We start from the raw sequence: 11,738 nt of genomic DNA, 5'->3' as shown, positions 1-11,738 counted from the left end.
AAGATGTTTTTTCAGAGTTCTGATTTTTAATTATTATGGTAGATAATTTGCAGGTGCCTTTTTTTATTTTGTCCAAAAATTCTTCTAACTTACCTCCTAGGTTCTTCTGGTATAGGTATTTCTCACTCTTCATATCCCCCAAATTAAAATTTTTAATGTACTGCAGAATGACAGCAACTTGACAACACTGCCTTTACAGTTCACCACTCTTCTGAACTGGAAACAGTTGAGTGAGGAAAACCAATACTATCTCATTTCTTTAGATCTGAGTCTTACAAACTTATGAAGTTACAGAATCAGATGACTCTAGGCAACCAGAAACTTCAAAACAACTTAGTAATACGTATGCTAGGACTGAGTAGTATTTTGTTGGTGAACAGTAGGTGAAGGATAGCATCTAATGTCTTCCAAAGCAGGGTTTTCTCAGAACATGATGCTTCTTTAAAAGTCCAGCCTATTATTAGACTCCCTTAACAAGGGCCAAGAACAGCTTTCTTAAATAAGGCATATGCTAATTATGTTCTCCACAATATATAGTTTAGTAGAATAGTTAAGAACACTGAATTTTAATTGATCTATACCACGTAAAATAAGTGAAAATGTCCCTACTATCTATGTAAGTAGAATATTGCCAGAGCATCAGTATAGCTTACTTGGATAAAACCAATATAAAATTCTGTAAAACAAAAGTCAAAACAAATACTGATCTCATATTTATTGTACATAGAAGTTAAAGACTGTTAGCTTTTATCTGTCTTCCCAGAGATTATAATGCTCAGGATTATGGTTATCACTGATATCTTCAGCAATTCACAAATACTTGTTACCTTTGGTGCTTAAGTACCTTTTAAAAAGTAACATAACAGTTAATAGTCATTGTTTGGACAATCACTTACTGAATTTATTGTAGGCCAGACATGTGGATTTTTCTTCTTGTCTTTAGCCTAGCAATTTTCTATATATTAAGGATCCATAAAAACTAACACAATGAGAAGGGAGAGGTAAAATTACAAGCAGAAAAGTTTGAATTTAAAATATAAACTTCTTTAAATGTTTAAAGAAACTAGCATAAAGCTTAGTTTCCCTCCCCTGCTGAATCATAATTTTGAAACAATACATGATTTAAATGGAAACTCTATTTAAATTTTGCCAGATATCTAGAAGCGTATTTTTGAGTTGCTATCTTCTTAGATAATTTATTAACTTACCTTCTGTGTATAAAGTACAAAGACAGGTTGACTCATGAGGTAAGCTGTTTATTTTTTGGAGAGAGTCTCACTTTGTTGCCCTTGGTAGAGTGCTGTGGCATTATAGTTCACAGCAACCTCAAATTCTTGAACTCAAGTGATTCTCTTACCTCAGCCACCTGAGTAGCTGGGACTACAGGCGCCCCCCCACAACGCCTGGCTGTTTTTAGAGACAAGGTCTCACTCTGGCTCAGGCTAGTCTCAAACCTGTGATCTCAGGCAATCCACCCACCTTGGCCTCCCAGAGTGCTAGGATTAGACTGTGCCCAGCCTGAGGTAAGCTGTTTATTAAATAGCCAATGAATAATTGTAAAATTGCTTTTGGACCTGAAAGATAAATTAAAAACTATATTAATATAGGTGTGAACTCTGGGGAGAAACTGAATCTTGATCACCTTTTGTAATTCCTAGGTTCTTAGTACCTAATAAAGTATGCATTTAATTAATATTTTTGATTGCTACAATATAAGATCTAAAAATAAAAATTCTAAGTAGTTAGGATAAACTTTATGGAAGCTACCCAGCAATATTTGATTAAATAACGACCTTTGTTTTTACAGTTTATAGAAATTCCTATAGTTTTCATTTTGACTGAGACTTGCTATGGGATAGAAATTAAGTCTTTATGCATATATATATAATATATACCTATAAAGCGATATCCAAAAACAAGACAAACCTGATATAGAAATTGTGTTTTTTGAGACAGTTTCACTCTGTCACCCTTTGTAGAGTGGCATCACTGTCTGGTCATAGCTCACAGCAACCTCAAACTCTTGGGCTCAAGTAATTCTCTTGCCTCAGCCTCCCAGAAAGCTGTGTGGCACCCACCACAACAATGGGCGATTTTTTTAGAGATGGGGTCTTGTTGTTGCTCAGGGTGGTCTTAAACTCCTGAGCTCAAGCAATCTATATGCCTCAGCCTCAGAAGCTTTTTAATGTGGCTGTTATTGCTATAATCACTCTAATGAAAATTATTTGACATTACCCCAGAAGGGAAAGCTGTGCTCAAGATGGGAACAATCCATTTTATCATAAAGGTGTGTTAAGTCTGCTGCACACAGTTAAAAAGACTAACAGTTCTTCCATAGCTGAGATAGTTTTGATCATCTTCTGCCATTCATCACAGATCTCTCCTTTAGAACATTGATTTGCATTTATATTCAACAACTTTTACTTGCCATTCTTTTAGGTGAATCAGTATTTTCTTATGAATGAAAGTAGTAAATTTATCAGTGTAAATTTATTCTTCATACTTAGAAGGCTAAAGGACTCAATAATGCCTCACCTATGAGGCAAGTTGAAAAGATGAACATCATTTTCATTAATTGTTATTTGACTTTTGAATACATTATTCACTTCAAAATGTGAAGCTGAAGATTGTTTGAAAACTGAAGTTTAAAAAAGGAGAGAGCAATATATTTTATAGCTTGGCTTCTACTTAATGCATATATCATTATAAAAAACTTACGGCCTCTGAAATTACCCCTTTTCAAACATAAAATATATATTTGAAGATAAAAAGTCACAGTGAGTACATGAGAAAAAGTACTCACTTTAACAAAGTTCTGACTGAGGTTTTGTTAAATAACAAAGCTCTGGATACTAAGTTGGTCAGGTTCAGAGTCCAGATTAGGCCCTGGTCTGTCTGACTTAAAAGCTTGTTCCCCAAGTTCAAGGTAAAGAAAGGCCTCACTGTTCTGAACCAAAGTCCCCAATATGCTTACATAGTCACCAGAGAGCTAATTAAGAAAAACTATGTTTTAATTATTTCCATGTTTTGGAGTTCTCCACCTCTGGATTCATAATGCAGTTGAAAGATGTGACCTAGACGTTTTTGTTTTCCCTTGAGAGGAAATGCACAGTTGGAAGGGAAGTTCACAAAAACACCTCTTCTCAAAGGTGCAATACCGTTTATAAAAAATCTTTATAAAAAACTCTTATCACAATGCTTTGGTGGCACTTCATGTCCTCAAAAACTCATTTGGGTGATGGTGAACTCTTAGTTTGTGTCACAAGCCAGATTGCAAATGGCTAGAAACCAGGGTCCCTGCTTTTATTTTGAACCCATGGCAGAGTCTGGCACAGCCTGGCAGAGTGTGAGCCCAATAAATACTTGTGGATTGGAATTACATTCAAAAGGATGAAGTAAAGCCATCTCCCATCTGCCAAACATTTTGGTGTTGCTGTGTGGGTAATTTTCGTTCTTAGAAAGCTTTAATGCGAATGAAATTATTCCCTAGTGTGCATTAGAAAATTCTACTGAAAGCAGTTTAAAAAAAATTAAGCGTGCCCTCTTAGAGGTAGGGGGCACAGTACTGAACAGGAGAAAAGTGACAGTGACAACTCTGCATTATGCAGGGAAGAAAGGTCAACAAAGAGTAGAAAAAGAACGTTCAGTCCATCCTGTGTTCTTTCCCTGGAACGTTCCTTGTGCCTCACTTATTTAAGTTCTTTAAATGCAGTTTTCTGGAGACTGAGCATATCCTCTCTTGGGAGTGAAGGAAGAAGAGGGAGGAAGGAGAAAGAAGAGGAGGTCTGAGCAGATGACGACAGTCGCGTCCCTTGTTGGGCGGGGGTCCGGGGTCACGGGGCCCTTCTTGGACCTGTGATCTACAACGTTTTGCCTGCGGTTTACAACCGCTCTTTAAAAATAATTTCCCTTTGGGACGGCCCTAGCTTCTTCCTGTCACCTCCACCCCACCCCCACCCTTTAGAGCCCCCAGGCAAAGGAACGCCTCCGCTTTCCCCGCTGGTGTTGAAGTAAACAGTATGATGCTACGAGGATTACAATCGACCCAAGGCCAATTCGACTCTTTCCCTTTGCCGCCCTCAATTGACCCTTGACGGCAGCCCCCGCTCTCGCTTGGATGGAAAACCCACAGACACACACACAAACAAAAAACCCCAAGTCTTCCCTTCAGTTGCTACCCGCAATGACGTTTTCCCCTCGCGTCCCGCCCCTCCGGGGGCTTGGAATTTTAGGATTGGCCGAGAGGCTGCGGTGACAAGGCCCCTATTGGACGGCAAGGCGTTGACTGACAGCCGGGACGGCCGCCGCGCCCTCCCTCTCTCCCCGGTGTGCGAATGTGTGTGTGCGGTGTTATGCCGGACAAGAGGGAGGCAACCGTGGCGGCGGCGGTGGCTCTGTTTATTGTCCCTCTCCGTGTGTGAATGTGAGGAAACCGGGGCTGCAGTGCGGCCGACGAAGGAGGCCTTTGGGGCAGCGGCAGTGACCCGGACGGCGTCTCCGGCGACTCGAGTGGCTGGCCTTCGCGGACTGTGAGAAGGACAAGGCGCCTCTGCGTCTCTGCCACGTCCGGACGCCCCCGGGACCCGGACACCCTAACGGCTCGCGCCTCTGGGCTTCGGCCCCGCGTGCGTGGCGCCACCGGCGGGCGAGGAGGCAGAGCCGCTGCTCGGGCGCCGTCAGCGGCCTTCCGCTTTCTCCTCGGTCGCGGTGCTAGGCCCGGGCGACTCGGCTGCCGCGCCTCGAGTTTGAGGGCAGCGGGCGGCGCGGCCTCCTCGGCGGGCTCGGCCGGACGTCCGCTCCGGGTCTCCGCGATGGGGCGCGGCGGCTGGCGCGGCTAGGAACGCGGCGAGCGGAGGGGTCGGTGAGGAGCGGCGGGGCCCAGCGGCGCGCAGGCAGGCGGGAGCGGCGGCTGCGGCCTCGGAGCCTGTGAGCGGGAGGCACCAGCCATGGCCAAGTCGGGCGGCGGCGGCAACGGGGCGCTGACCTGGGTGGTGAGTAGCGGGGCTCCTGGGGCGGGCGGTCGAGGACCCGGGTGCCGCATTGTTCGCGGCGTGTGGCGGGGAGGAATTCCGCGGGTTGGAGCTGGGCGGGGGAGGGGAGAGAGGGAAATCCAGTCCCCTGAATGTGCGCCCCGTCGGGGCTGTGCCTGCAGAATTCTCCCACCCCTGCTCCCCGAGCCTTTTTCTTTCTTCTCTTTATCTCTCCGGAGGCTCAGGCTGCAGGAGTGTAGTGTACACACGAAACTTTGGGGAGACAAAGTCATGAATATAATATGTAGCCTCCGCTTCTCCTCTTTTCCGCTCTCCCAGACTCTTCCAGGGCAGCTGGGCATGAGATGAGGGGATGGGATAATGCGTGTGTGCCTGTGTGGGTCAGCACTTTCTCTAAATGTGGTTTAAGAAAACCCTGTTGAAAGGGGTGTGTGTGTGTGTTCTAAACAATTTCTGGTGTTCAAATCTCTTGAAGTATGAATTTGGATATCTGTAGCAATTTACACTGCAATTCAGCAAGATTTATTCAGCTGAGAGGGCATTCGGGCCGAGTTTCACAGCAGTTAATAATGCTGCACATCGTCCATCTGTCAGGGTGGGATTATTAAAAGAAGCTCTCACCCACGTCAGCATCTCAGGTGAAAAGGGGTGGGGGCTGCGTAGATGTCCTGGAGTTGAAGAGTTCCGCGCTCAGTTCCTGCTGGGAAGTAGAAGTTGCAGTAGGGGAGGGAGGAACTTGTGAGACTGGATTCCCACGACAGATCGATAATTCACCGGCATTTCACTAGCTCAGCACAGAGTTCAGACCAGGGTCATTTCCTACACAAACTCTCAGCTCTGTCAATTGAGTAGGTATCCCACAGAAAAAGCATTGCATTTTTCTGTCTACTCTCCACCCCACCTTCGAAACACCCTAAGGGAACTTTTAACTTGGTGGTTTTGTTAATTATTCATTTTCTCTTTGTTTGGATGAGGTTTAGGTGACTTGAGTAGCAGTTGTCTATACTGACAAGTGTTTCTTGGGAAAAGGGTGTTAACTGACAGCAGAATACCAAGGTACTTTGCAAAATAACTTGCCAGGCTTTTATTGTTGAATTTCTCCAAATCTTGCGTGTTACTCCAATATTGTAGTATGAAAGTATAAGTGGACTAGAAGCAGGAGAGAAAAATGTTAGACAATAATTAGTGGTCCGTGTAGGCTTGGGGAGGGAGGGGATACATACATGCAAGAGGATAATTTTTAAAATTAATGGCCGTCATCTCTGTAACTAAAATCAAACATCTGAAAATGAAATTAGACAGCCACATTGTGTTGCGTTCTCATTTACTATTTGGAAGTGTTGAGGCCTTACCTGTGTTTCCTCTGAGCATTTCGGATTCTATAATGGTAAACATTTTGTTCCACAGATGGATTGGTTGCCTTTAACATTTGATAGCAATATTTTAATGTGCTGTTATTTACTGTTGTAGATAATTAGGTAATCATATTTTTCTTTCAAGCTCAATAAGAAACTTATTTACATAAGAAATTTAGCCAAACTTGGAGTGTCTTGTTCAACATTAGAAAAATTCATTTGAAACTCAAATTGACTTACAGATTAAAAAATTTTTCATTATAAAACTAATTATGGGAAATACATTAAAGAGAAGAAAAAAACACTTATTCTTTTGTTTATAGAGTATATCTTGTTGAATTAGAAGTTTATTAGAAAGATAATCACTCCTGTAAGTTCTCTTTCAGGACTCTTTAAGATTGATGCTTTACGATTTGATGCTTACTTTAAGTTAGGTTGTATAAGCATCTTTATGTCCTTAATATACATCAGTAATCATAGATTGGTTTAATATTATGGGAGGCAATATACTGAGGTGGTTATGCGCTTTGATGTTACATTGATGTAGGTTCAGATCCTGTTTGCAACACACATAGTTTGTGGGACTTTTTGCAAAAAACTTAAGCCTGTTTTCTTATCTTTCAAATAAGATTGCATTGAAAATTAAATGGGATGACATATCTAGCACAGTGCAGGCTTAATAAATGTTTGTTATTATTGGTAAAGTTTAAGAAATGCACACTCCGAAATAATTGCAGTTGTTTTTGCATAAAATATCTTTTAGCTGGAGCAAAAGCAATTTTTTTCTTTGTAAGAATTGAGCACATTCTTCTGTTTTGGAAGAATGGTAACTTTGCTTTACTAAAGCTATGTTGCCACCTGCTTGTGGATAACAGAAAGAAGTAAAAATGAAATAGGTCCCTGATATCTTCTTTTGGGGATGGGGGCATATAGGGAGAGGTGGTATGCCATGTACTGCTGTTGGAATATAGCATGTTGTTAATGTTGTCTTTGCAAAAGTTTACTTTTCAGTATAGGAAACCACAAAGCAAAATGGTTTAAGATTGGCATTAACTTCTGCTTTTAATTATTTATTTGGTGTATGTTTGATTTGCAGTATTTTAACCAGAATTTTTATAATAAAGTAAAATAAATATATCAACATAATGAAAGTATTTTGAGTTAAAGTAGATAACAGCTGTAAAGACTTTCCTAAAACAAATAATTTCTTAAATTCTTAGTTTGTGAAGCTTTGGTAAATAGACAATAATAGTCTGTTTCGTTGTTGGTCTTTTATTATGTTTAATGGTTGCAGCAAATCTGTACAGTATTGAATATATTATAGTTTTTCTTGACTACTTTTTGAGGCTAGCGCAGTGTCTCACCAAATTTTATTTTCCAGTTTAAACTCATCCGTTTCTTTTTTTGAATTTTTGTTACTCTGAATTATAGAACATATTAAAAAAATATAACTTTCATGTGTGGTAACTGTCATAACAATTATTAATACCTAAAGACCATGCATTTTCCTTGTTTATGTCCTTTTTTTCTTTTTTTTTACAGTTTTGGCCAGGACTGGATTTGAACCCGCCACCTCTGGCATATGGGGTCAATGCCCTACTCCTTGAGCCACAGGAGCCGCCCCATGTCCTTTATAATGTATACAAATAATATATATACAAACAATATTATATATACAACATATATACAAACAAATAATATATACAAACAATCCATCTGGATACATAATCACATCTCAGTTGTTAAATTATATAATTGGTATACTCACTTTCAGAATAGTCTTATATCATTGCTAGGACAAGTAACAATGTTTTAAAGATACATGTTTAAGTCAACATAATAGCAGTATTTAGATACAATTTTAATAAACTGTATTAACTTCTCTGGATAGAAGTGAGTATATTCATGTGTAATTTCAGATTTACTTAGGTGGTGGCAACACTTGCATTTTACTGAGTGTGCTTTAAAAAAGGAGCCTCTTATATTTTTAAAAATATTACTGCAAATAGGACTCCCTTCTAAGGAAAAGATTTTCAGAGAAGGAAACTGGCTTAGAGATTAGGTAACAAATTGTTAGAGACAGGGATGAGGCACAGTGGTATTTAAACCAGACTTGTTTTCTTAACCATCATTTATACACTTTCCACTTCAAAAACATTAAAAAACAAAACTCATCTTTATACTCTTTTATATATTCCATCTTTTATGTGACAGAATAAACTTTTGAGATATACCTATCTATCTTTCCACTAAATGTTTACTTTCACACAAAAAGCAAAGGGGTATTGTTTTCTTTTCTGGGTATATGTATGAAGACTAGTTTAAGAATATGGGCTTCATTGAAATCAGATCACCTATTTTCATAATTCAGCTTCTTCAAATATTAGCTTTATAAACTTTTGGAAAACAACTTCCCAGGCCTCAGTTATCTCATCTATAAAAAAGGAATCATAATAGCATCTGTTTCATAGCACTCTTACATAAGGATTAATTTGGATTATCCTTAATTCCCATAGTGCTTGACATGTAGTAACTCTCGGAGGGGTTTGTGAGCTCATTTGCTCTCTTTCTTTTAAAATTCAATGGTATTTTCTTTTATCATAAGGAAAGCATATTTTTTATTTTCACAGTAAAACTCTGTGCATTTTTTATTATTTTAACTTTCCATTATCTTCTACCTCCTTGTCCCTTGGTTTGGGAGGGCATTTCTGGGGGAGCATAGATGAGGGACAGATTTTCACTTTTTGCTCCATTCATGGTGGGTAGTTAAAGTGAACATCATGGGATAGTAGCCTGGAGGGAGGGAAAAAAAGAGAAGAAATGTTACAAAAGGTTAACTTTAAGCCTGGGGGGCTTGTACCCAAGGTAAGAGAAGGGGCTTGTTGCTAGGCTGCCAGCCCCCACTTACACTCTGTTGGCTTGGTGATGGTGTGCTTTCTGTGCCGATTATGTGAATGAGTGGCTCAGTTCTTTTTAAATACCAACTGGCAAACCATCTCCTTTCCTCTCTTTGTCAGCAATTCATTCTCCCACAGAAAAGCAGGAACTGTGGATGATTGTCCTAAATTGCTATATCTCAGGTGACAACTCTGTGCATGGAGGAATCTTTTTACAGAATGATCTTGGTGTATACTTATTCTGAAAAATAAGAGGTTGTTTTATTCTTTTTGTTCTAGTGGTTGAGTAGTTTTTTTGTTTTTCTTTTGAGACAAAGTCTCTGTTGCCCAGGCTAGAGTGCCCTGGCATCAGCCTAACTCACAGCAGCCTCAAACTCCTGACTTCAAGGGATCCTCCTGCCTTAGCCTCCCTGAATAGCTGAGACTATAGGTGCTTGACACAAAGCCCCACTAATATTTTCTATTTTTACTATAGAGGGGTCTTGCTCTTGCTCAGGCTTATCTTGAACTTCTGACCTCAAGGGATCTTCCCACCTTGGCCTCCCAAAGTGCTAAGATTATAGGTATGAGCCACCTTGCCTAGCCTGAGAAGTATTCTTAATAAAGGTGAAGTGTTGGATAAGTATTACATCTATTTTTCTTTTCTTTAGGAGTTAGCAATACTGCAGAAATACTATAAGATAGATTAATATAAAAAAATAGATCATGTGGATTTATTTTGGTAATTTTGCTATAATTAAAATGTTCCCAATAAAGTCTTATTTAATTTAGCAACCAGCTTTTGAACTTCAGAAAAAGTCAATTATGGCATCATCATATGTATAAATTACAAAGAATAGAATTAAAACAACTTCTAGATATGTTAGGATATTTGTCTTAATATGGTAATTATTTTACATTTTCATTGGCTTTTTATATGGGAATGAGAATGTTGCTTTGATTTCATAGATTCCTATGTCACTGGGTGCTAGAATTATTTACTACTAAAATAGTTTGGTAATTTGTCCACATAAATTAAAGCATTACAGTAAATTTCAAAATAAACTTAAGTCTTAAGTTTTCAGTTACTATTAATCTAAATGCAAATTTATTTAGAATGCTCTTGTAAATGGTTATTTTAAAAGACATTGTTAATTTTTATTAAATATCAAGTTCTGAGAGCAATTACTTTAGTATATAATATCTTATTATTGTGAACATGTAAGAATAAGAAAAAGTTAAATCGAAAGACTCCTTGCCCAGGCATGGTGAGTGGGATGTGCCTATAGTCCCAGCTACTGAGCTGGCTAAGGTGAGATGATTCCTCGAGCCCAGGGGTTTGAATTTAGCCTGGGCAACATAGCATGACCCTATCTCTAGGTTAAAAAAAAAAAAAGAAAGAAAGAAAAAGGAGGAAACGAAAGACTCTTTTCATTGCCTAAAATGACCATAATTCTTTTAGCTTACATGTGTAAAATATACATCATTCTTTTATCATCTGTGGCATTGAGATTGCTTTTATAAATATGCAGATATGCGTTTGCTGGTCTGTGCTTGTTCAAGTTAATTTCTTGTTCTCCTTGATGAATATTGTTAGTAACAATGTTAAAACTGAAGAGCTATTTATTTAAAGATAGACATAGTAATGATAATTGCTGGGGTGACAGGACAAAATAGATATATTTAACTTCTCTCTTCTAAGGTCAAAAGTGTTTGTATTTATACTTGTTCTGAGGATGGGACCATCCTATTAATTGGAGGAAGTTGCCCTCTCTTCCCTTACCCCAAGATGTTGATTTTTAGTGGTTTGGACATTACTCAGGGCAACTTTCTACTATTAAACTGGAGCTGAAAGAAGCCATTTTTTTAAGGTTTCTGTTAGAAACGCTTATAGATGTCTCAGAAGAAAACCTGTATTTGCTGTTGGAGAGCCAGTAAACAGTGCAGACTACCACTTATTGATCAAGGGAATATCAAAACATATTGGACTCCCGTGTTAATTTCTACTTTCTACTCCTGAGGCTGCCAATCTCACTTGTGTATTTTATTTTTACTTATCTTTTTGCTAGATCCTAGTGAGAAAGGTGGGGCTGCAGAATAAATAATATAAACAATGCCTCCAAAAGTAGAAACATTCGGGCGGCGCCTGTGGCTCAAGGAGTAGGGTGCCGGTCCCATATGCCAGAGGTGGAGGGTTCAAACCCAGCCCTGGCCAAAAAAAACCCCCAAAATAAAAAAATAAAAAAAACAAAAAACAAAAGTAGAAACATTCCTTTTTATTCTAGCTTAATTATGTTTTCATATACATGGGTTTATAAACTTTTCCTTTATGAACACATATTCCTTTGTGTTCATTGTAGAAAATTAGAAAAACGTGTCAAAAAGATAAAAATGATCTGTATTTCTACCACCTGTAAATAGTTTGTATTGATATTCTGTTGGGTGTATTTCATGTTTTTTCCTGTATATGTATATTATTCATAATATTTTTCTGACAAAAATGTTTTATATATACT

The 11,738-nt window shown here is 38.9% G+C and overlaps 1 protein-coding gene across 2 annotated transcripts in view; it reads left to right on the top strand.

Annotated features, from left to right (window-relative positions):
* The first annotated feature begins 4,312 nt into the window (after nucleotides 1-4,312).
* TOP2B (DNA topoisomerase II beta) overlaps nucleotides 4,313-11,738 on the top strand; it is a 73,170-nt gene continuing 65,744 nt past the window's right edge. For both annotated transcript variants that reach the window (XM_053600779.1, XM_053600778.1), the window contains exon 1: nucleotides 4,313-4,991. In XM_053600779.1, the coding sequence (XP_053456754.1) occupies nucleotides 4,947-4,991 (45 nt within the window). In that variant the 5' untranslated portion in view covers nucleotides 4,313-4,946. The remainder of the gene's footprint in view (nucleotides 4,992-11,738) is intronic.

The sequence above is a fragment of the Nycticebus coucang genome, chromosome 8 (genome assembly GCF_027406575.1).
Source record: "Nycticebus coucang isolate mNycCou1 chromosome 8, mNycCou1.pri, whole genome shotgun sequence".
In the NCBI taxonomy this organism is placed as follows: Eukaryota; Metazoa; Chordata; class Mammalia; order Primates; family Lorisidae; genus Nycticebus; species Nycticebus coucang.
Note: the sequence above shows the minus strand (reverse complement) of the source record. Positions and strands in the feature narration are given on the sequence as shown.